The sequence below is a fragment of the Arachis stenosperma genome, chromosome 9, assembly GCF_014773155.1.
Source record: "Arachis stenosperma cultivar V10309 chromosome 9, arast.V10309.gnm1.PFL2, whole genome shotgun sequence".
Taxonomy (NCBI): domain Eukaryota; kingdom Viridiplantae; phylum Streptophyta; class Magnoliopsida; order Fabales; family Fabaceae; genus Arachis; species Arachis stenosperma.
The window spans coordinates 154,475,046-154,501,524 of NC_080385.1; the positions used below are offsets into that span (position 1 = coordinate 154,475,046).

Below are 26,479 nucleotides of genomic sequence, written 5' to 3' on the forward strand. Positions count from 1 at the left end.
TTTGCTAGGCTTAATCTATTGGATCAGGCCTTTTGGTTGGACCTGGGCCCTTAGCATTGGGCCAGGGTATGAACAGTGCCCCTACTTGAGCCCAAGATCCTTTTAAGGCTTGGGTTCAAGTATTCAACTCGGGTTCGTAGCCGACTTTCACGGGTTTTGAAACCGACGTGATTTTCGCGACCTTTTGTTTCTGACAGTTACGTCAATTCAAGCGTCGTGTCCGTTGAGGAAGCGTTTAGGGATTGAGGGCTTTGGTAACGGTGCAATCTCATTAATGACTGCCTCATTTTTACCATTATGCCCCTTAGCCTATTTATAAATACTTTCCCTCTCTTTCGTTTTTCCGTTTCTGCAATCTTTCAAACTTTTTCTTGCTTTGCTCGTGCTGTATTCTTGTGTTCGAAGCTTTCCGTTTTCTCCAGCCTTCATTTCTTCGGATAAAGGTTAGTTTTGTTTCTTCCATGTCATGCCTTATGTTTGCATGTTTTGTATTGTGAGTGGGTAGGTTGGCCTGTAGATTCTAGCTTCGTATCTTTCCTCTTTAGGGGCCGTGTTTTTTTATTTTTCTTTTTCTTTTTTCCTTTTGTAGGTTTCTGCCACTTTTCTTTATATAAAAAATGGCTTCCGTAGATGTTCTTTCTCTGTGGGTTGATGACACTGTCCTTGGGGAGGAACCCCTGGTCGATGCTGAGTTTATCACTCATCTTCGTACTCATCACCGGCTCTGTACTTCGGAGGAGGACGAGCCAAAATATGAATTGATAATCCCGGGTCCTGAAGACCGGGTCTGTTTTGGGAGAGTTAATGAGGCGGCCCCTCATTTTTTCTTCATGTATGAATGTATGATCACCCGTTTGGGTGTTTTTCTTCCTTTCTCGGATTTCGAGATATCTGTTTTGCACCACTGTAGAGTTGCCCCTACTCAACTTCACCCCAATTCTTGGGGTTTTTTGAAGATCTATCAGTTTATTAGCCACGCTCTGGACTTTCCGACCTCTTTGAGGATTTTCTTCTTTCTATTTTATATGACTAAGCCCTTTAGTGGGCTAAACAACAAACAGCAGTGGGTATCCTTCCGAGCCATACAAGGTCGGAGGATTTTCACCCTTTTTGACGAATCTTTTCATGACTTCAAAAACTATTTTTTTCAAAGTACAAGCTGTAGAGGGTCACCACCCCTTTTTCCTTGATGAGCACTCTTCCCCTTGCTTTCCCCTTTATTGGTTGGCGGCCTCCCCTTGTGAAAAGTATAGTCCAGATGACCTGGACGAGGTGGAGGCGGCCATTGTGGGGTTTTTCCGAGAAGCGTGGGGGAGGGCGCCATACTTGGATACCAGAAAAATCCTCCAGGGAACGCCGACTTTTGTTCAATCTCAATTAGGTAGTGCATGCATTCCTGATTTCCGAGTTGTTTCTACCGACTTGAATGTTGCCGACTTATAACTGTTGGTTGTTTTTCTTGCAGATATGGCAAGGAAGAATGCTCAAGAGGCTTACCAAAGGGTCCAGGAGGCTAAGGCGAAGTCCCGAGCTAGGTCTGGGGGTGCCAAAGCAGTCATCTCTCCTCCTCCTCCTCCTCCTCCTAGGAATGTGGGCACTCCCTCTCAACCCATTGTCATTTCTTCCTCAAGTTTGTCTCGACCACCCCCTTCTGCCCAAATTCTCTCCGAGCCAGAGAAGAAGAAGCGCAAGACTTCGGAGTCTGGCTCTTCTTTGGATGGTGGGGTTAAGGCGGATGCTCTTGCATTCGTCCGAAAGAACATCTATCCTTATATAAACATGGATGATGTTTCTGTTCGGAACCACCTCACCACCATGGCCGAGGAGAGTTTTAGGGCAGCGGGTGTTTGTGGCAAACTTTTGGACATTTTTGAGAAGACTCCCCTCAGCTCTTTGGGGGCATCCTCGAGGGTTGAGGAGTTGGAGGGGAGGCTTCTTATTTTTGAAAAACATGAGAAGGAGTTGAAGGAGGAGAGAGATAAATTGAGGAAGGAGAGGGATCACCTTAAGGAGGAGGAGGGTAAGCTGCGGGCTCAATGTACTTTGGAGGCGAATTTGAGGAAAACGGCGCAAGACAGCTACCACAGTTTATTTCAAGATATTGTGGCTGTGAGGAAGGACTTGCTGAATTCTCGGAACGCATACGCCGAGTTGGAGGACTCTATTGCCGATGGTGCCGAGGAGTCTTGAAGAATTTTCTTGGAACAAGTCAGAGTTATCGCTCCCGACTTGGACCTTTCTCCTTTACATCCTGATAAAGTCGTCATCGATGGTGCTATCGTGGATCCTCCTGCTCCCGAGGTTGTTTCCGAGTCAGATTTGAAGACTCGGGGGCAGAGGATTATTGAGTCTCCTCCTCATTCTAAAGAAGCTCCGAGTTCTTCCTCCGTTCCTCCAACTGGTCCTGGCGGCGCCCCTCCTGAGTCTGGCGGTGGTGATTCCTTTACTCCTCTGAAAAGATAACTTTATTTTTTATGGCTATATGGGGGCTCGGCCTGTGAGTCCCCCTTTTTTTAAACTTGCTTATGTGTTGTTGACTGTTGTGTGAACAATTTTCCTTTGGCCTTTTAAGGCCGTAAACAAAAGCATTTCTGGCGGATGCCCTTTTTTGGATAAGGGTTTTGAGTTACCTTGTGCGTGTATGCTTTCTAATTTCGATATTTCGAAAATCCTTTTGATCTCTTTCTGAAAAACCTTTTTGTTTATTTGTCTTTCGGACTTTCTCGTTTAAGGACTTTTTTTGGGATGCCCTTTAAACTTCTTCTTAGGTTTTCATATCTCTTTTGTTACTCCTCATACTCGACTTTCGTTTTGGCGAGTTCTTATGACTTAGGTTATTTTTGCGATGCGTTTTTCTTCTACTCGGTTCTACGCTCCGATTTAGGGATCGGTGTGTTTCCGAGCTTTCCTACTCGGAACGTTTCTCCGACTTATGAGTCGGATTTATTTTCCGAGTTTTTACGATCGACTCATATAACCTCTTTACACCGACTTGTACCTCGTCGTTTTATCCTGACGACCATCTAGGTCGGTTCATGGAATTTTCACGTTTTGTCGAGTTTAAGTCGGCGCGTTTCGTAGAAGGACTTAGAAAAATAAAGAAGGATATTTATGAGAGATATTATGAATGAAAAAGATCTTTATTAATTGGGGAGGTACCTTCTTTCGCTACTAAGGATCCTGATAGCCTATTTTCCCTTAGTCTCTACTATGATGCCTCGTTAAAAACCCTTCTCCAGAAAAAACCCTTTTTTGGGAAAAAATCATGAAGTTGGGAAAAGAGTACATCAGGGAGTAGAGTTCGCTTTTAACTGTAGTACCTTTTCATATTACAAGCATGCCACGACCTTGGTAGCTCAGTTCCGCTTAGGTCGGTTACTTTATAATAACCTTTTCCTAAAACTTCTTTGATTTTGTATGGCCCCTTCCAATTGGCGGCGAGCTTTCCTTCTCCCGATTTGTTGACTCCAATGTCGTTTCTGATTAGGACCAAGTCATCTAGGGCAAATGTTCTTCGAATGACTTTCTTGTTGTACCTGGTAGTCATTCTTTGCTTCAACGCCGCTTCTCTTATCTGGGTACTTTCACGGACTTCGGGGAGCAAGTCGAGCTCCTCTTTGTGTCCTCGTACATTTCCGACCTCGTCGTGGAGAATTACCCTTGGGCTTTGCTCATTGATTTCTATTGGAATCATGGCTTCTACGCCATAGACTAGTCGGAAGGGTGTTTCTCCTGTGGCGGATTGAGGAGTTGTCCTATAAGCCCATAACACTTGAGGGAGCTCTTCAGCCCAAGCTCCCTTTGCTTCCTGTAGTCTCTTCTTTAATCCTGCCAGTATGACCTTGTTAGCTGCCTCGGCTTGCCCATTGGCTTGTGGGTGTTCTACCGAGGTGAACTGGTGCTTGATTTTCAGACTGGCTACTAGATTTCTGAAGGTGGCATCGGTAAATTGGGTTCCATTGTCTGTAGTGATGGAATAAGGTATTCCATACCTTGTGATGATGTTTTTGTAGAGGAACCTGCGACTTCTTTGAGCGGTGATGGTGGCTAGCGGTTCTGCTTCTATCCACTTTGTGAAGTAATCTATTCCCACGATCAAGTATTTGACTTGTCCTGGTGCTTGGGGAAAAGGACCTAACAAATCCATTCCCCATTTTGCAAAGGGCCAGGGAGAAGTGATACTGATGAGCTCTTCTGGTGGAGCTACGTGGAAATTTGCATGCATCTGACATGGTTGGCATTTTTTCACAAATTCTGTGGCATCTTTCTGCAAGGTTGGTCAGTAGAATCCAGCTCGGATTACTTTTCTGGCTAATGACCTTGCTCCGAGATGATTTCCGCAGATCCCGCTATGTACTTCCTCCAACACCTCGGCGGTTTTTGAGGTCGGTACGCACTTTAGTAATGGCGTTGATATCCCTCTTCTGTAAAGGACATTTCTTACCAAAGTATAATGCTGTGCTTCCCTTCGGATCTTTTTAGCTTCTTTTTTCTCTTTAGGGAGGATGTCGAATTTCAGGTATTCGACTAAGGGATTCATCCATCCGAGGTTTAAACCGACTACCTCAAGTACCTCCTGCTTATCTTCTGTTTTTGCAACTGAGGGCTCTTGGAGAGTTTCTTGAATCAGGCTTCTGTTGTTTCCTCCTGGTTTGGTACTTGCTAACTTGGAGAGGGCGTCCGCTCTACTATTTAGATCCCGAGTTATGTGTTTGACCTCGGTTTCCGCAAAGCGCCCAAGGTGCTCCAAGGTTTTTTCCAAGTACCTCTTCATATTGGGGTCCTTTGCCTGATACTCTCCGCTTATTTGGGAGGTCACCACCTGTGAGTCGCTGTATATCATCACCTTTGTAGCACCAACTTCTTCTGCTAATTTTAATCCGGCGATCAAGGCTTCATATTCTGCCTGATTGTTTGAAGCCGGAAATTCAAATTTTAGAGAAACCTCAATCTGGGTTCCTCTTTCATCTACCAATATTATGCCTGCGCCGCTTCCTGTTTTGTTGGAGGATCCGTCTAATAGAGTTCCCATGTAGTCGGGTTTTCCTCTGGTCTCCTGCGTATTCTGCTACGAAGTCGGCGAGGCATTGAGCTTTAATTGCCGTCCGAGTTTCATATCTCAAATCAAACTCGGAGAGCTCTATCGCCATTGAACCATTCTCCCTGCAACATCCGTCTTTTGGAGGATTGCTTCATGGTTGGTTTGTGCGGACTCTTATTGTGTGAGCTTGAAGTAAGATCGTAGCCTTCGTGAGGCTATCACTAAGGAGTAGCAAACTTTTCTAGTTTGTGGTACCTTAGTTCAGGGCCTTGCAGGACCTTGCTGATGAAATAGACGGGTGTTGTCCGACCTCGTCTTCTCTGATCAGGGCTGAGACAGCCTTGTTTGCTACGGATAAGTATAAAATGAGGTCTTCCCCGGACTGGTCGGGTTAAGATAGGAGGTTGGCTTAAGAACTTTTTGAACTCTTGGAACGCCTCCTCGCATTCCGGAGTCCATTCGAATCGGCATCCCTTTCTTAATAAAGAGAATAATGGAAGGGATTTTAGCGCCGATCCTGCCAAGAATCTGGAGAGGGCTGCAAGCCGGCCATTGAGCTGTTGAACCTCTCTCAAACAAGTCAGGTTTTTCATTTCTAGGATGGCTCTGCATTTATCGGGATTGGCCTCAATCCCCCTCTGTGTTAGCATGAACCCTAGAAATTTTCCTGCCTCGACCGCGAAGGCGCACTTTGCAGGATTTAGCCTCATCCCATGCAACCTTATAGTGTCAAAGACTTGTGAGAGGTCGGTTAAGAGGTCGACTTCTTCCTTGGTCTTTACTAGCATGTCATCGACGTATACTTCCATCAAGCTCCCTAGGTGGGGGGAAAACACTTTATTCATCAACCGTTGGTATGTGGCTCCTGCATTCTTTAATCCGAATGGCATGACCACATAGCAATAGTTTGCCCTTGGTGTGATGAAAGATGTTTTCTCTTAGTCGGGCTCGTACATCGGGATTTGGTTATATCCCGAGTAGGCGTCCATGAATGATAAGTACTGGTACCCCGAGCTGGAATCTACCAGGGCATCAATACTTAGTAAGGGATAAGGGTCCTTAGGACATGCCTTATTCAAGTCGGTATAGTCGACGCACATTCTCCATTTACCATTCTATTTTTTGACTAGCACCACATTGGCTAGCCATGTTGGATACTTGACCTCTTTAATAAAGCCGGCTTCCAAGAGGGCCTGTACTTGCTCTTCTACTATTAGGGCTCGTTCCGGGCCGAGCTTGCGTCTTCTTTGCTGTACAGGTCGGGACCCTGGATAAACCGAGAGCCTGTGGGACATGAGCTCGGGATCAATCCCGGGCATGTCGGAAGCCTTCCATGCGAAGAGGTCGGAATTAGCTCTTAGGAGTTCAGTCAACCTTTGTTTTTAGGGTTTCCCCTAGGTTGGCTCCTATGTAAGTGTTTCTTCCTTCCTCTTTACCGACTTGCACCTCCTCGGTTTTTCCTCCCGGTTGGGGTCGCAGCTCTTCTCTGGCCCTTTGTGCCGCCGAGCTCTATGGTGTGGACTTCTTTGCCCTTTCCTCTCAGATTTAGGCTTTCATTGTAGCATTTTCTTGCCAATTTTTGGTCTTCCCTCACCGTTGCTATTCCCGCTGGGGTTGGGAATTTCATGCAAAGGTGAGGAGTGGATACCACTGCCCCGAGGCGATTAAGGGTAGTTCTGCCGATTAAGGCATTATAGGCTGACCCTTCATCAATGACTATGAAGTCTATGCTCAGGGTCCTTAATTTTTCCCCTCTTCCGAAAGTGGTGTGAAGGGGTAAAAATCCTAGTGGTTTTATCGGCGTGTCCCCTAATCCATATAGGGTGTCGGGGTAGGCTCTCAACTCTTTTTCATCTAACCCTAGCTTGTCGAAGGCGGGCTTGAAAAGGATGTCCGCCGAACTTCCTTGGTCTACTAGGGTTCTGTGGAGATGGGCATTGGCTAAGATCATGGTTATCACCACGGGATCATCATGCCCGGGAATTATCCCTTGCCCATCTTCTTTTGTGAACGAAATGGTGGGGAGGTCGGGTGACTCTTCCTCAACTTGATAGACTCTCTTGAGATGTCTTTTGCGAGAGGATTTAGTGAGCCCTCCTCCCGCGAATCCTCCTGAGATCATATGAATATGTCTCTCTGGGTCTGCGGTGGTGGATCTCTTCTATCCATCATCTCGCTTTCTCTTTCCGTGAGTCCGACCTTTCCATGATATCTATCAAGCCGACCTTCCCTAGCCAGCTTTTCTATCACATTTTTGAGGTCGTAACATCGTTGGTGGAGTGACCATATATTTTATGGTACTCGCAGTAGTCGCCGCGGCTTCCCCCTTTTTTGTTTTAATAGGTCTAGGGGGTGGCAGCCTTTCAGTGTGGCAAATCTCTCTGTATACATCCACTATAGAAGTTTTTAGAGGAGTATAGGAGTGATATTTCCTGGGCCTCTCGAGACCGAGCTCTTCCTTTTCTTGGCTTCCCTTTCCCTCTTAGATGAGGGAGGGGTCCAGGTCGCCAACTCAGGTCTCTTAACTTTGCATTCTCTTCCATATTGATGTACTTTTCCGCCCTTTCTTGTACATCGCTTAGAGAAACGGGGTGCCTTTTAGATATGGACTGTGAGAAGGGACCTTCTCTAAGTCCATTGACTAACCCCATTATGACTGCCTCTGTGGGCAGGTCTTGGATCTCCAAACATGCCTTATTGAACCTTTCTATATAGGCTCGTAAAGACTCTCCGACCTCCTGTTTTATTCCCAGGAGGCTCGGTGCATGTTTTACTTTATCTTTCTGAATTGAGAACCTCATCAAAAACTTTCTTGAGAGGTCTTCGAAGCTAGTGATTGATCTCGGGGGAGGCTATCGAACCATTCATCGCTGCTTTCGATAAAGTGGTCGGGAAAGCTTTGCATCTCGTAGCGTCGGAGGCATCAGCTAGATACATCCGACTTTGAAGTTGCTTAGGTGATGCTTCGGGTCTGTGGTTCCATCGTAGAGGTCCATATCAGGGCTTTTAAAGTTTCTTGGAACTTTTGCCCTCATTATGTCCTCGCTGAAAGGATCTTCTCCCCCCGAGAGTTGATCTTCTTGTTCGTCGCGGGAGTTGTGACTCTTGAGGGAGGATTCTAGCTGTAAGAGTTTTCTTTCTAACTCTTTTCGCCGTTCCATCTCCTCTTTGAGGTACTTTTCAGTTTCCTTCTGCTTCTCCCGCTCTTGCTCCAATTGTTCTAGGCGGCTGTGTACTAATCCCATTAATTCAACTATGTGGGATGGTCCGCCTTTCTCTGACTCACGCCCATCTGAGGAATTTACCTTCGGGTTCTTCACTCCGGAGGTACCCTCTCTGTGTTGATTATTATCTTCCTGGTGTAGGGCCAGGTCTTCATCGTTATTACCCATGCCTAGATTCTCTTGTTCAGAATCTGTTTCCGCATGGCCTTCTTCGTGGGATCTGTCTGCCATCAATGGATGATCTCTCGGGTCCCCGGCAACGGCGCCAATATTACGGTGGGTAACCGGAGATTAATAAGATGGATGACGTTTGACGGCCCAAGTGTATGAAGGAGGAAAACTCCGGATGGATCTGCATCTCGGGAGGCTCCGTCCGACTTGTGCGCGTGAGTGAATGGGGGGTGGTACCTGCAAAGACACTCCGATGCCTAAGTTAGCAAGAGTGTAAGCAGGTCTAGAGAGTATTGGACTTAGAGATACCTGAGGGGTATCAGTGTATTTGTAGTGGTGAGCCAATAACCACCGTTGGAGTAGTGCCGTATCTTTAGGATATTAACCGTCCCATTATCTTAGGGAGGTTAAGATATGGCTTCATGAAGTGGTTAGAGAGATTTTAGGGGCGGTTACTCGTTTGAATGAGTGTTGTCTGCCAGCTAATCTCATATCCGACTTCTTATACTAAGCGTGGTGACACGGCTTCTTAGGTGGAGGTCGGTGCTTTGCTAGGCTTAATCTATTGGATCAGGCCTTTTGGTTGGACCTGGGCCCTTAGCATTGGGCCAGGGTATGAACAATATATTTTTTGGTTGATTGAGTATTTTGCGATATCATTCTGAATTAAATGTGATGTTTTTGGTCTCATTGACTTGAATTTATTATAATTAGATCATATATGATAAATTGATAAGTGTAGTAGTTATGATTTTTGGTATCATTTAAAGCATATTGATGAATTTTTCTGATCCAAATTAATTTAAATGTATTTTATGATTGATTGAATCATGTTTGTGTGCTTGTGTTGTTTTTAGTCAGTGTAATGTCATCATTAAATACTTTCTGTGTCATTCTGAATTAAATATAGTATACTTAATCTCATTGATTTGTATTTGTTATAAGGGGCCTGCTACACATACAAGTAAAAAGGCCGTAAAAGTTTTACAAGTTATCAGCCCAAACTTCATTAACACGCGCATTAACTCATTTTGAATGGAGCGTAACTACACGCGCCCCACTCAAACGGTTCCTCTTCGTCTTCTTCTTCTTCTTCTTCTTCTTCTCTTCTTCTTCTTCTTCGTCTTCGTCTCGTCTTCTTTTTCCTCTTCCTCTTCCTCTTCTTCCTCTTCTTCTTCTTCTTGTTTTTTTTTTTCGATTTTATGGTTTCTGAATTCTCTTTCTTCTTGCTGCAGTTTTCTTCCTCTTACTCTTCTTCTTCTCCTTTTTTTGTTTGCATGTTCTTCCTCGTTTTCCTCTTCTTCTTTCTTCTTCATTTACGTTTTCTCTCTGTTTTCTCGTTTTTTTCGATTTTCATGGTAAAATCGTTTTGAAGAAGAAGAAGCAGCAGAAGAGAGGAGGAGAAAGAGAAAGATTCTGAATTATGCATAAGATTCAATGAATTTTGGGTGTATTTCTTAATCCTTTGGGTGTTTTCTGTAACCCTTTGGGTGTATTCCTATAATCGTTTGGGTGAATTCTTGTAACCGTTTGGGTGTATTTCTGTAATCATTTTGGTGTATTTGAGTGATATCTGACTGATATCTATGGGTGTATCTAACTCATATCTATGGGTGTATCTTACTAATATCTATGGGTGTATTTTTCATTTCAGAAAAAATGGCAAGCATTACAGAAATACACCCAAACGATTACATAAAATACACCCAAAAGATTACAGAAATACACCCAAACGGTTACAGGAATTCATCCAAACGATTATAGAAATACACCCAAAAGATTACAGAAAATACACCCAAATGATTTAAGAAATACACCCAAAATCATGCATAATTCAGAACTCTTTCTCTTTCTCCTCCTCATCTTCTGCTACTTCTTCTTTTTCAAAAACGATTTCAGAGTTTGATGTCAAAAAACAATAAAAATCGAGAATAACGAAAAAAGAAAATAGAGAGAAAAGCACGTAAATGAAGAAGAAGAAAGAGAAGGCAAGAAACAAAAGAAAAGAAGAAGAAGAAGAGGAAGAGGAAGAAGAACGTGCAGCAAGAAGAAGAAGAAGGTGCAATGAAAACGTGCCGTAACAGTATGTGGAGGAACTAACGTCAACGACGAAGAACAAACCAGTGAGAAAGGAGGAGAAAAGAACGATCGAAAAAGAAGGAGAAGAAGAAGGGATGTAGCGCGTGTAAGGGATGTAATACTTGCAGCGAATTTTGGGGGGTTAGAGTTTAATTGACTTGTAATACTTACAAGCTCTAATCGCTTGTACGCAGAGTTTTTCTCTTGTTATAATTAAGTTATATATAATAGATATAGTAATTCAGATGTCATTTAAATTATATATACATTGAGTAGTTTTGATGTCATTATAATTTAAACGTTGTATTGTTATTTATTAACTAATTTTTTTATTCTTTACAACTAAAATGACAATTAAAAAAATTGTTGAGTTAAGAAATTAACTAAATTAATTAATGATGACAAACATTATTTTTGAGCAAAATAAATAATTAGTGTTGATTAATTATATCTACTTATTAACTAATTGTTTATTGTTGCAGGCCAAATGTTAATAGCCCAAATGGAATAAAAGGCATTCAGCAAAGAATATTGGGCTGAAAGCAAAATAAAGAGCCCAAGCAAAAGCAAAGGAAGAAACCAAAGAAATCAAATCGGGCCATGCATACTAATACCCGATCCAAGCCCAAAATGGTTTCAGAATTGAAATTCCCTCTCTTTTGCTTAGCTAAAAGCAACGCTCTTCTTCCTTCTAATCAAGTCACATCAAGATTTCAGAAAAGCAAGAAGAGAAAGAGAAGAAAATCTTCTTCCATAAGCCATTAACCAAAGAAGAGAGAGAGAGTTGAAGCTTGGAGCACAGAAGCTAAATCAAGCTTAAGAAAGGTAAACCATAACATCTTGCATGCATCAGATCTTCATCCTCTCTTCCTACTCTGCTCTATCCGAAAATGGCTTTGAAGGGAAGTGTTCTCTGCCCTATTCTGCTGTGTATCTACGGTCTTAATCAAAACTTGGGGACCAAGTTGGTGTTCAAGGGTTCAGATTTGGTTGACCATTGGAAAACAAGTTCGGTCACTTCTTCATGGCTTTCGGTCAAGTTGGAAAAGTCAGAAGCAAAGTTTCCATTGTGAGGATTAATGGGAAAAAGTGAGACAGTGGGTTGGTGAAGCTCAAGGCTCAAGAAGTTGACCTAGGAAGAGCAACCAAGCAACATGCAAGGAGATAAAAGAAGACTTGCTATTCATTCAGAAACCAAGGAGAGAAAACCAGTGAACCTGAGGTGTTTGTTCTGAGAGAGCTCTTTGAAGAAGTTCAACTAACTGGACAATGTAACCTATTCAAAGGTGCATTCCGCCAGTATGAAGAACTGAATCAGAGGCTTACTAATCTGGTTTTTCGCATAGCACAGAGGCTGTTGATGAAGTCAATCTCCTTCATGTTGTTCTGATTGTAATGTACTTTTCTAAAGCTTATCTTTCTGTAATTTCTTGAGAGAAAAGGCATTGTGAGAAAGCTTGAGAAAAAGCCATGAGTGGAAAAAGACTGAGAGACACACTTGAGAGAAAAGCCTAGAGTTAATTTCAGATTTCTTTAGGTTGGTTAAGTGTCTTGTATCTTGAACCTGTTTGGTGTCCCTTTCTTAGTTGGGTTAGCACTAAGAGAAAATAGTTAGGTGGTAGCATAGCCAATGTCAAGTTAGGTTAGAACTTGAGTGTGAAATTGGTGTATGTAAAACTGTTAACTATAGTGAAATTCTTCCACATTTGTGGAGGAGACTGGATGTAGGTTGCATAGCACAAAGCAACCGAACCAGGATATATGCTGGTGTTAGCCTTTTCTTCTCTGTCATGTTCTGTTTTCTGATTTTCATGAGACAAAAATAAATTGTCTCATAAATTTCCGCTGCTGAGTTCAAACAGAATCAGATTTGTAACTTTGATCTAAAGGGTTCAAAACAGCAACTGTAAAAGGAAGGCATAGATTCAACCCCCCTTCTCTAAGCCTAACACAACCTTCAATTGGTATCAAGAGCAAAGGTCTCAAGAATCAAGCTTAACCGCTTGGAGCAAAGATCCAATGGCGAACAACTTGGGCACAACCACGTTGCCTACACCCTCATGAAGGTCAGTCAAACAACCGACCACCTTTCTTCAACGGGAAGAACTATTCCTACTGGAAGAAAGGATAAGGATCTTCATCCATCCATTGACTACAACCTATGGAAGATCGTTGTGAGCGGTTCAAAGATCCCAACAATGGAATGAAGACAACAAGAAGAAGATAGAGCTGAATGCTAAAGCAATCAACCTTCTTCACTGTGCTATCAGCTTTGAAGAATACCGGAAGGTGTCTAGATGCAAGACAGCCAAAGAAATCTGGGAAAAACTCCAGGTTACACACGAAGGCACTAAACAAGTCAAAGAAACGAGGATTGATATGCTGCGAAAAGAGTACGAGATGTTTAGCATGAAGGATGGAGAAAGCATTGATGAAGCGTTTGAGAGATTCTCAATCATAATCACAACCTTGATGCTATGGGTACAAACTATGCAGAACAAACCTTAGTGAGAAAACTCCTTAGAAGCCTCACAAAAGAGTGGGAAAATACTGCCACTGTCCTAACCGAGAGTAACAACATAAGTCCCATAACCTATGATGAGCTGAGAGGAAAACTACTTGCCTATGAAGCCACACACACAAACACAGACTCAAAGAAAAAGGGAATAGCCCCTCAAATAGAATCGAAAGAGAGTGAGTCTAGTGATGGTATTTCGATGATGAACTTTTGTTTTTTGCTAGGAGATTTAGAAGGATGATGAAGAACAAGGGCAAATACAAGAGTTCAAGTTCAAAGGAGCACAAGATGGACTTGAGCAAAGTGACGTGCCATCATTGCAAGGAGGCTGGACACTTCAAATCAAACTGTCCAAAGCTCAAAAAGGAAGACAAAGGGAAGAAGGAAAGGAAAAGAGTACTCATGGCAGCTTGGGAAGATCTTGAGAATGACTCAAATGAAGAAGAAGAATCTGAAGGAGATGACAAAGACTGTTTCATGGCTGGAAACAACAATCTTGATGAGGTAAATTATTATGATTTGACCATTGAGGACTTGCATGTTATTATTGATGATCTCACTTTAAATACCTCAAAACTGCTTGATAAATACAATGGTTACAGATCTGAAAGAGATGTGTTAAGAGCTGAAAATAAATTTTTAAAAGAAAAAGTAAAGGAAACTGAATGTGCTTTGGACATCATTGAAGAAAACAGATTTTTAAAATCTGAACTTGAAAAATTAAAAGGAAAGCACATTGTGGATCCTTCTCATGAGTTAATTGCTGAAAATGAAAGATTAAATGATATGATTAAAAGACTGAATGGTGACTTGGCAAAATTTGCACAAGGTTCTAGTAACTTGGACAAATTACTTGCAAGTCAAAGACCATTGTTTGAAAAATCTGGTTTAGGCTACATAGCCAAGGAAGATGCTGTTTCCAACACTTCCTCTATAAAATTTGTGGCCTCTTCATCAAATACTAAATCCATACCAAATAAATCAGGTATCGGATATGTTTCCACATGTGAAGAAAAATCTGATGAAGAATACACAAATGAAACTGAAATTTCACCAAGAACTGGTCCGAGTTCAAACCGACCAGGTTTGGGTTATGTTTCGAAAAATGAGGTTATTTTCAAGAAACCACCATTTTACAACAAAACCTCATATTCGAAAGGCAATAATGTTCAAAAAAATTCTGGTGAAAATACTTTTGCAAAGAGGAATAACTTTAATAAAAATCAGTTTGTTAAAAGAAATGCATCTCCTCCAAAAACCAGAAAATTTCAAAGCTTTAATCATTTCAAGCAACATAACTCACCTCAATTTCAGCGGCACACATCAGAAAATCATTGTGTTAATTGCAAGAAATTTGGTCACTCATATGCACAATGCTTCATTGAAAAGAGAGTTGTAGGAAACAAAGTTTACAATGTAGTTTGTGATTTCAATGCTCTTGGGCAACCAAGATGGATTAACTTCAAAGGATCCAAATTAGTTTGGATACCTAAATCATTTCAAGCAACAAACTCACCTCAATTTCAGCGGCACACATCAGAAATCTTGTGTTAATTGCAAGAAATTTGGTCACTCATATGCAATGCTCATTGAAAAGAGAGTTGTAGGAAACAAAGTTTACAATGTAGTTTGTGATTTCAATGCTCTTGGGCAACCAAGATGGATTAACTTCAAAGGATCCAATTAGTTTTGGATACCTAAAGCTACTTGAAACTCTTCATGCAGATTTGCCTAGCATCCAAGAACAAAAAGGACATGTGGTACATGGATAGTGGATGTTCAAGGCACATGACTGGAAGGTCAACCTACTTTATCAAACTGAATAAGTATGATGGAGGTTTTGTGACCTTTGGAGATGATGGTAAAGGTAAAATCATTGCTGTTGGAAAAGTAGGTAATGAGCAATCTACTTTCATTGATGATGTGCTTTTGGTATGTGGTTTAAAACACAATCTTTTGAGTATAGCAACTGTGTGATTTAGGATATCTAGTTGTTTTCAAAAAACTTGAATGCTGTGTTGTTAATGAAAAACAAATGAAGTCATGTTTGTTGCCAAGCGTTTCAATAATATGTATGGACTTACTCTTGATGAACTAAAGGATCAAAATGTAGCTTGTCTTCACTCTAAAGAATCTAAAAAGTGGTTGTGGCACAAGAGATTAGGCCATGCAAGTATGTTTCAAATAAACAAACTTGTAAAGCAAGAGTTAGTAAGAGGTCTTCCTTTGATTAAGTTTGACAAAGACACTTGTGATGCTTGCCAAATGGGGAAAACAAACAAAAAGTTCTTTTAAACCAAAGGAAGACATCTCTACTAAAAGACCACTTGAGTTGCTACACATTGATTTATTTGGTCCAACAAGAACTCAAAGCCTTGGTAAACATTATGGTTTAGTAATTGTGGATGACTATACTAGGTTTGGTTGGGTTTTATTTCTTGCACACAAAATGAAGCCTTTTCGGCCTTTGAACCTTTTTGCAAGAAAATTCAAAATGAAAAGGATTTGAAAATCTCTTCTATAAGAAGCGATCATGGAACTGAATTTGAAAACAATTTGTTTTGAATCCTTTTGTGAGGAATATGGAATATCTCACAACTTCTCTTGTCCAAGAACACCACAACAATGGTGTTGTTGAAAGAAGAAATAGAAGCATACAAGAAATGACAAGAGCTATGCTTTGTGAGAGTAGTGTTCCAAAATTCCTTGGGGCTGAAGCGGTTAACACGGCTTGCCACATTTTGAATAGAACAATCATAAGGAAATTTTTGAAGAAAACCCCTTATGAACTTTGGAAAGGCTACCCACCAAACTTAGATTATTTGCACATCTTTGGATGCAAATGTTTTGTTTTGAATAACAAAGAAAATTTGGGAAAATTTGATCCAAAGGCTTATGAGTGCTTGTTTGTAGGATATTCCACAACTAGTAAAGCATATAGGGTTTATCATCAAGATGCTAGAATTATTGAAGAGTCCATACATGTTACATTTTGTGATACTAACTTGGTGCAAAGCATTTTGGAAGATGGTGAAGCAGGAAATCAAGCTCAAAAGGATGATGAAGCTGCTCAGAATCATGGAAAAGAAAATTCTGGACAAGCTGAACCAGAAACAGCAAATGCTGAAAATTTAAGAGACAATTCCATTTTGTCTCATGAATCTGAAGGAAATTCTGCAGACAGCATCATACAGAATCCATTGGTGACCGAATCTGCCTCCAAGTCCACCAAACCTCGTGAATGGAGATTCTTGAAGAATTATCCTGAAGAATTTGTAATTGGGGACGTCTCTCATGGAGTGCAAACTAGGTCTTCCTCTAGAAAGGCAAATGAAGGTTCAAACATTGCCCTCCTCTCACAAATCGAGCCTCAAACGTCAAGGAAGCCCTTAGTGACCCCTCTTGGATCAAGGCTATGGAGGATGAGCTTCTTGAGTTTGAAAAGAACCAAGTGTGGACGTTGTTCCAAGGCCAAGTGGAAAGAAAGTGACCGGCACCAAGTGGATATTCCGGAACAAGTTGGGAGAAGATGGTAGCATTGCAAGAAACAAGGCAAGGCTAGTGGCACAAGGATATGACCAGAAGAAGGAATAGACTTTGATGAATCCTTTGCCCCTGTTGCAAGAATGGAAGCCATTAGACTTCTCCTAGCCTATGCTGCATTTTGTGGTTTTAAATTATATCAAATGGATGTGAAATGTGCATTTTAAATGGTGTGATAGATAGAGAAGTATATGTGGAGCAGCCTCCTGGTTTGAAAATAAAGAGCATTCTGATCATTTTTTAAATTGTCTAAAGCTCTCTATGGTTTAAGACAAGCTCCTAGAGCTTGGTATGAGAGACTTAGCTCTTTTCTTTTGAAAAATAGTTTTCAAAGAGGCACCACTGATACAACTCTATTTATCAAGAATTCTAATGATTCTTTTATTTTAGTCCAAATATATGTGATGACATTTTTTGGATCAGCAAATGAATCCCTTTGTACTGAATTTGGAAAGCTCATGACAAGTGAATTGACATAAGTATGATGGGTGAACTTAATTTTTTCCTTGGGCTACAGATTAAACAACTGAAAATGGTATTTTCATTCATCAAGAAAAGTATGCCAAGGAATTAGTTAAGAAATTTGGTCTTGAAAATGCCAAAAACCATGGGAACTCCATGCACCCGAACTCTAAATTGGATAAGGGAGAAAATGAGAAAGATGTTGATGAGACTAGGTATAGAGGGATGATTGGTTCTCTCATGTACTTAACCTCCTCTAGACCTGATATTGTGCAAAGTGTTGGATTGTGTTCTAGGTTCCAATCCAAACCTAAGGAGTCACATCTTTCTGCAGTTAAAAGGATCATTAGATATGTTCATGGCACATCCAACTTTGGTCTTTGGTATCCTAAGACTAATGATTTTTCTGCAGTTGGTTATTGTGATGCAGACTTTGCTGGTGACAGAGTTGATAGAAGGAGCACTTCTGGTTTATGTTGCTTCCTTGGAAAGTCCTTAAATGTTTGGTCAAGCAAGAAGCAACCAACAGTGGCATTATCCACTGCGGAGGCTGAGTATATAGCTGCTTCCTCTTGTTGTTCTCAGCTTTTATGGTTAAAAACACAGCTTGCTGATTACAAATTAAATGCTGAAAATATTCCCTTAATGTGTGATAATATGAGTGCCATCAATATTTCTAAAAATCCAGTTTTGCACTCTAGGACCAAGCATATTGAAGTGAAATTTCACTCAATAAGAGAACATGTCCAAAAGGGGGATATTTGCATTCAATTTGTTAAATCAGAAGAACAATTAGCAGATATTTTCACAAAACCATTGGCTGAGGATAGATTTTGCATGCTTAGGACTTGTCTAGGAATTTTGAGTTATGATTCCTTGTTTAAAAAACACTGATGTATTTGCTGGAGCTTTTTGTCTCATAAACAGGCATGAGACAATTCTGGGCAAGTGATGAACTTTTCCATCTAGTCCGTGTGATCTAGGCTTGTTTCAAGTAAATCTCAATCTGGGCCAACCTCATTATTCAGATCAAGAGTGGTCCAAGTGTGTTTCATTGATTTCATACCACCTCAAGGCCCAAATGTGAATGTTACAATCTTGTTTGTTTTTCTTTTGTGTTTCATAAAAGGCTTTCACTAAATGTTTTGTGGCCCAAAAGGTTTTCAAGTAAATTTAATTTGGCCGAAAGGGGTTTCAGGTTAATTTTGTTGTTTTAATTTTTTTTATCTTTAAAATCAAATAAAATCTTTCTTTTATGAGGTCATGTCTTGTCAAGTCTTTTCAAATGGTGATGCAGTTGCATGGTTTTGGAAATTTGCTTTTGGGTACGGTTACCAACACTCCCTCTCTTCCCTCCATAACTTCTCCTCAACCCTTCGGTTTCTTCCCTCTCACACCACTATCTCTCTTTCATCAAAGACATCATTTTTAACCAAAATGAGGAAGAAAGTTATAGCAAAAAGGGCTCCTCGTGAGAAGATATACAAACTACCCACAAAGCCTTCCACTCGCTCTCAAGACCGTACCTTTACCCCTTCTCCTTCTCCTCCAACCTCTCCTCCTCGGTGTGACCCCATACGCCTTCCAAACCTGCCTCTTCAAAACCTGGCTCTTCAAAGCCGCCCTCATCCAAAGGGAAGCGTCCGGCGACGGAGGAACCTGTTCCTGAGCCACAACAACCCAGGGCAAGGTCAGTTCCTGTGCGTTCACAGAGAGGTAACACTCGAGTCCCACTCAAAAATGTTAAAGAACCAGAAATTGGACCATTTGATCACAAAGCCCATTTTATGACCTCTCATTCAAACTATAACCCCTATAGATTCAAATCTGCCATGAATAATGATTTTTATGAAGGAGTCATCCAGTATCGTACCCTATGCTCTTCATTTCTCGCTGATCTGCCATCTTTGAAAAGAAAAGGTTTTTCTTTTGTTGACAACTTAATTTTTCTGGACTGGAATCACCTTTTTGACATCAAAAAACCTGTTTATCCATTGTTGGTCAAAGAGTTTTATGCAAACATGACTTACCATGAAGGCACTGCTCATTCGTATGTCAAGGGCCGAGATATCATTTTAAACAATGAGACCATCAGTGAAGCTTTGAAATATACTGATGTTGGACCTTGTGCATACACGTCGGTTAAGTGGGAAGAAGTGTTTCATACAATGATGCCCTGGCTAGTATTTGTGAACATGTTTCCTTAATAGATGGCATTACACCCACACACAAAGCCCTAGGATATGAACGTGCTCAGTTGCACCGAATGGTCAACCACATTATACTTCCTCAAAGTGGTTCATATCAAAGGGTTTCATACACTGACACTCTTGTTTTATATGCCATTCTCACCAAAACTGAAATTTCATTTGCATATTGATGATTAGATACATTTTGACTCTGTTAGAAGTGAAAAGGACAAAGCTCTTCCTTATGGCATGTTTCTAACTTGTATTTTTGAGTATTTTGGTGTTGACTTGACCAATGAGAAATATGAGAACAGACATTCATACCTAAAAGGGGGTGGTTCAGTGAAACAGAACAAAGGACCCACTCGATCTGAACGAGTTGTCCTAGATGATGAAGATGAGGAGTTTGTACCTGAGGATTCTACTGCTCCTTCCACTGAGGGTACTTCCATTTCCACTGGGAAGAAATCCACTCTGCTGAATGTGGTCAGGGATGTTGCTCAAGAGTTTGTCTCCCAATCGAACCACTTGATTGAATTGAGCAAAGAGAAAAGGAAGCTGGCTAGCAAGCATGAAAACTTCCTGAAGAAATCAAGAGATAGGGTGGCTGTACTGATGACCTTCATTGATAATCTTCAAAATGATGAAGAGGTTGCCACTGACGTTGAAGAGGATGCTGTTTCGGAGGGGAATGGTTCTGATGCCTAGGATTTGTCTCATAAAAACTGCTGCTGCTCTCTTTTTGTCTCATGATTTCTGCTTCTTTTGCTACTTTTGAACTATTTCATTTTGGATGACTGTAATAACTCTTAATTAGTACTTTAGTCTATGCTCTAACTCTTTTCTGCAGGATACAAGACTTTGTTCTTTTTTTTGTGGCTTTTATCCGCCCTTGATGACAAAAGGGGGAGTAAAATAGGATAGTAGATCATAGTACCTCTTACTTGTTCCTGCTGCATTAATACTTGTTTTCACATGCTAAATTTGTTTGCTGATAATAGATTGATGTTGGGCTGATTGTGTGATGTTGCTCATTTGATATCCCTTGTACAAGATATATTGTACATAACTCTTTATCGTGCTTTCTTTAAGAATAATGTGAAACAGGAATAAAAAGGAAAGCATGGATTCAGGGGGAGCTACTGTTGAAAAGGATAGAGGGAGCAACATAAAATCAAAGGGAGGTTTCTAAACCTAACTCAAACTTATTTCCTTTTGATTATTGCTTAAATCATGTTTGTCATCAAGGGGGAGGGCTGAAAGCAAAATAAAGAGCCCAAGCAAAAGCAAAGGAAGAAACCAAAGAAATCAAATCGGGCCATGCATACTAATACCCGATCCAAGCCCAAAATGGTTTCAGAATTGAAATTCCCTCTCTTTTGCTTAGCTAAAAGCAACGCTCTTCTTCCTTCTAATCAAGTCACATCAAGATTTCAGAAAAAGCAAGAAAGAGAAAGAGAAGAAAATCTTCTTCCATAAGCCATTAACCAAAGAAGCAAGAGAGAGAGAGTTGAAGCTTGGAGCACAGAAGCTAAATCAAGCTTAAGAAAGGTAAACCATAACATCTTGCATGCATCAGATCTTCATCCTCTCTTCCCTACTCTCTGCTCTATCCGAAAATGGCTTTGAAGGGAAAGTTGTTCTCTGCCCTATTCTGCTGTGTATCTACGGTCTTAATCAAAACTTGGGGACCAAGTTGGTGTTCAAGGGTTCAGATTTGGTTGACCATTGGAAAACAAGTTCGGTCACTTCTTCATGGCTTTCGGTCAAGTTGGAAAAGTCAGAAGCAAAGTTTCCATTGTGAGGATTAATGGGAAAAAGTGAGACAGTGGGTTGGTGAAGCTCAAGGCTCAAGAAGTTGACCTAGGAAGAGCAACCAAGCAACATGCAAGGAGATAAAAGAAGACTTGCTGTTCATTCAGAAACCAAGGAGAGAAAACCAGTGAACCTGAGGTGTTTGTTCTGAGAGAGCTTTTTGAAGAAGTTCAACTAACTGGACAATGTAACCTATTCAAATGTGCATTCCGCCAGTATGAAGAACTGAATCAGAGGCTTACTAATCTGGTTTTTCGCATAGCACAGAGGCTGTTGATGAAGTCAATCTCCTTCATGTTGTTCTGATTGTAATGTACTTTTCTAAAGCTTATCTTTCTGTAATTTCTTGAGAGAAAAGGCATTGTGAGAAAGCTTGAGAAAAAGCCATGAGTGGAAAAAGACTGAGAGACACACTTGAGAGAAAAGCCTAGAGTTAATTTCAGATTTCTTTAGGTTGGTTAAGTGTCTTGTATCTTGAACCTGTTTGGTGTCCCTTTCTTAGTTGGGTTAGCACTAAGAGAAAATAGTTAGGTGGTAGCATAGCCAATGTCAAGTTAGGTTAGAACTTGAGTGTGAAATTGGTGTATGTAAAACTGTTAACTATAGTGAAATTCTTCCACATTTGTGGAGGAGACTGGATGTAGGTTGCATAGCACAAAGCAACCGAACCAGGATATATGCTGGTGTTAGCCTTTTCTTCTCTGTCATGTTCTGTTTTCTGATTTTCATGAGACAAAAATAAATTGTCTCATAAATTTCCGCTGCTGAGTTCAAACAGAATCAGATTTGTAACTTTGATCTAAAGGGTTCAAAACAGCAACTGTAAAAGGAAGGCATAGATTCAACCCCCCTTCTCTAAGCCTAACACAACCTTCAAAAATTGTTAAAAAGATCACAAAAAAAGAAATAATAAAATATAGTGTAAGTGTAAATACATTAAAACAACTCTATTTTTATTGTATAAATATATTATATAACATGATTTTCAATTTTTTGCAGAATATTCACTATTTACGGTGCTCTACAAGAATCGGATATGAGATCTTTAATAAAATAAAAAACGAACTTATTTACACAAAGAAAAACGTAACAAAAAATCTGATTTCACTGCTTGCTTTTACAAAAAATAAAACAACCATGAAACAACTAAAATTTTGAACAAAAACGAATTCAAATCTAACAATATTAATAGTAAAGAAGAAAAATTTATAGAAAAAAAAAAATCAGAGAAATCAAGAAGACAATGAAAACAAAATGAAAGAAGTCATTTACATTAAAATTAATTATATATGTTACATTTAGTTGAAAGGTAATTGACGCATAAATATAAAATACGTTATTCCAACTTGATTGAACTTAAGTATTTTGCTTGATTCTAAAATATTTTGTTTTATTTGACTTTAGGTAAGAATATATAAAATTTCACCGAAAGTATGGTTATCACTTTACAATATATTTTTTATTATTAATTTTGAGTATTCAATGTTTATTATTCGTTATTTAAAATTCACTTTGTTTGCGATATATTTTGGTGAAGATTAAATTGTGCAATCGAAGAAAGTCGCCTTATCAACATTTTATTTTGCATTATTGTAAGTTTAAATGTATTTATTTTTATAAAAATGTTATGTATACTCTAAAAAATTAGTTATTAAATTAATTATTATTTATTAACTTATAAAAATATATTTTGTTTAATTTATTTTTAATATATAATTTATATTTGTGTCTGATTTTTATTTCTTAGAGTACAGTTGTTATTTTAATATTTTCATTAACCTGAATTAGGGTAAACATTTTTCCATTATATTTTTATTAAAAAATATGAAAGATTCAATTCATGCTAAAGTCAAATCACTTGTTACACTCAAACTCAATTATGTTCTAGAAGTGGTGCTAGAAACCCCAACACAAAAGAAAACACACACACACACACACACACACACACACACACACACATATATATATATATATCTGAAACAAAATAAAAAAGAAAAAAGAATTATCAGTCAATCGTGTATGTATATTAACACCAATTATTCAATTAATTGTCAAAACAAGACTTTAGGTTAAAGATTTAAAATATCATTAAAAAGCTCTAAAACAAGAAAATCTTAAAATGATAATAGTAATACAGTACACAGCTATACATACATTTCTTCCAATGTTATTGATTGAATAGCATTCTCAATTACTTTATGGAAGGACAGGTTGTGTAAATAACGTTAACAGAAAGTATAGCTATCATAGTGAGTGTCTTGACTATTGCCTCTACCTTGCAACATTGCAGCCAGAGTCTGAAGGATGAGCTGAAAACATAAAAATAATGATGTGGAAGCAACTGTCGCTGTTGATCACGCTACATGAATTCTAGACGCCACAATATTTAACTCTGCAATGCTCTACTAATTGGTTCTTGGAAGTATTGAAGAGAGATAAGAATTGCTTCCTATTCAAGAAAACGATGTTCATAAGCAATGATTCAAGCGGATAGAAAAGAATTTGATTAATCCAAACAGACAGACTAGAGGAAAATTAGAAATCACCTCAGTTCGAATTGTCCTACTTCCCTGATGTGGACACGTATTTAAGTATACATTAAATGCATCCCCTGCATTTTTCCCCTGTAACAGGAAAAAGGCTTGTATTCAAAGATTTATGGCAAAATTGATCAAATATTTGATTGGAAGTAGTCTCAAGAGTAAGCACAATGGCAACAACGTAAAAATAGTAATTGAACAGTACCTTCAAGTTATCATCTTCTTCAATACTCTCTTCCAGCCCAGCCAATCCACCAAAGGCAATCAACAAATGTCTAACAATATGGTGAAAAAAGAAAAAGAATGAAGTTAATAAATCATATTCAAAAGCTTAATTTGGATCATAAACAACAATAGAGATAAGAAGAGCAATGGCTTTTCATACCCAACTCTTAGAAGTTAGAATTAATAAGCCATGTTAACTTAAAGCTTATGCTATAACAGAAGTATACCTGAAAGAAGGTATTTCAAGCTCATGCGACTTGATAATTTGACCATGCTCAGAGGTACCTATTATATAATCATAGCCACCCTGTCACGATGACAATTCATTAGAAGAAAGGGGGGTTGTATGCTCATAAAGAAAAGAGGGGGGGGGGGGGGGGGGGGGGGGGGTCATACCTTGTGCATGCAATCCTTAAATACTGAGCTAATATTACGTGCATAGCGCACTTGATATCCCCAATATTCACCTTCTTCCCTAGGCTTGGATGACGACACAACCTGGCGTGGTAAATCTAGATGAAGTACATGTATTTCAAATTAGCATAAATTCATATAGCAAAGATGTTTGAAGTATTTAGCACTGGTCTTCAGCAGTGATCATCTGTAGTTCCTCGATAATCACCTGACACTTAAATTTTCTCTTGTCATGATTGTAATTTCTTTTTCAATTTTCCCTTCCCAAAAAAGTTTAACACTAATACCATATGGCACAATTTACAACAAAAAGCTTGTGAAAAATCTTGAGCATAGCTAAATAAGTGAAAAGAAAAGATCAAATACATTACCAGAATCCAAATTGCGCTCGGCACCCATGGCTACCGTGACTCTTCTTCCTGGTTCCAGTAGTTGGTCAACTACAACATGCTGCATATGTTTGTGTACTTTATCAGATCATACGCAAATTAACAAGCATTACAACTTTCCGAATGAAATAGAAGAAAAGGAAAAGAAAAATGTAATAGACACAGGGAATGCTGTTACGTTATTTTAATCATTTATCAATGTAATTGGCATAGATGCCAACGTCCAAACAACTCAATGGGGGAACATGAATGAATATGTGGGTAAGGAACATCGGGATAGCATGCAGGAAAAGAGTAACATGCTTAGGCATAGTAAACTATGATATGTAAAACCATACCTTAGCTAAACCAACATCAACTAGTGTTCCCGTTGAGTTTGAATTACCATTTATTGTGACACCTACAAAGTTATTGCAACATATCAAAACCTGGCCAGAATGACCACAGAGAAAACAACAAATGAAACACCAATACTATGCTAGTACAAGGTTTCTAATTCAAGTTTTTTATTAAACAATGAAGTTAGTAAAAGAGAAATAAAAGCAAGTTCAAACAAAAGAGGTATCATGTCCTCTTAAGTCTTATTTAAGGTACATGATTACAATAAAGATCACGAATCCCCTGTGCATAACCACCTGGGTTAAAAATAATGATAAACAAGTATTATAGGCCTCTTCTAGCAGCTAAGCAGCTTCAGCTAACCAAAACTCAACACACAGAATACATGGATCAGCTGGAGCAACTAGACTCTCCATCAGAAACCAAATATGTAGTTAAACCATTCAAAGCAAGGTACATTTCTATTGTTTCTCTTTAAGTTTACTCAGGTGTTCCACTACCCATTTTGACTAAACTTTCTTATAAGCAAAAGTACCTAAGATGAAAGCTAATCATCCCATACAAGAAAATACATGCTGTACAGTGAAGTTCTACTTGAAAGACAAGACCTACCTTCCCTATATGGACCCCACTCATGTTTGCGCAAATGGTGCGGGGGATCAAGGGGTGGCAACAGGCCCTACAAATTGCAACACAAATAACCCAAGTTAACCCTGGACTAAACATTCAACAAAATAAACTCTAGAAATGCAGATAATAACAGTAAAGAATAAGCATCATAGTGAGTTGTTCCAACCACAAATCTGAGGCTGTTATGCATAGGGAACAAAGCCTTCCTCAGATACTGAGGTGTCTCAAGATACCGCAGGATTCGGATGAGAAAAGCTGCACCACTTTCATCATCTGAATTCTCCATCACGGGGTCCCTATTTGGCTCCCCATTATTATCAAACACAACAACCTATGTACAAAAAAAAAGCAATTATCAATCTGAAAACATTCAAAGCACCAAACTGAAAGTAACATATGATAAATGTAGAGAGCAAAGCATTAGCAACCTCGTCGATACAGAAAATAGTTGCAGCACGAGCGATTTGACCAGCCAGCTGAAACAGAACACATTTTTTGAACAAGGAAAAGAAACAAAATTAGGAAAAATATTCAGAAACTCTTGAACTGAAGCAAGTTGCTTCTTTTTTATTCCCTTTCAGTTAGTGAGTGAGTAAATAGAGAAGAGAGTAGGGAGCGGACCCGAGTGGCGAGGTCAAGGGTTGGAACGTTGTCAATGATGGAAGCAGGCACAGCTATGCTCACTGTGGCCCTCTCTTTTGGTTTCTCGTTCTTCTTCTTCTTCTTCTTCTTCTTCTTCTTGAGATTCTTCGCATTGTCAGAGTCGTCACCATTTCCATCGTTAGGGTTGAGCTGAGGAGATTCGGCGTCTTCGTCTCTTCTCTTATTCTTCTTCCCCATCTCTCTCGCGATGAACTGATCTCTTCTCAGGGTTTTAGTAGAGACTCCTATTTCCTTCTG

The 26,479-nt window shown here is 39.6% G+C and overlaps 1 protein-coding gene across 1 annotated transcript; it reads right to left on the minus strand.

Annotated features, from left to right (window-relative positions):
• Window positions 1–23,039: 23,039 nt before the first annotated feature.
• On the minus strand, window positions 23,040–26,479 carry LOC130950794 (uncharacterized). The gene is made up of 11 exons (XM_057879384.1): window positions 26,201–26,479; window positions 26,008–26,055; window positions 25,746–25,910; window positions 25,562–25,628; window positions 24,949–25,010; window positions 24,593–24,671; window positions 24,204–24,319; window positions 24,035–24,114; window positions 23,788–23,857; window positions 23,589–23,666; window positions 23,040–23,491 (listed from the first exon to the last, which is right to left on the minus strand). Exons 1-11 carry the CDS (start codon window positions 26,417–26,419, stop codon window positions 23,429–23,431), a joined length of 1,047 nt encoding a protein of 348 aa, XP_057735367.1. The 5' UTR covers window positions 26,420–26,479; the 3' UTR covers window positions 23,040–23,428.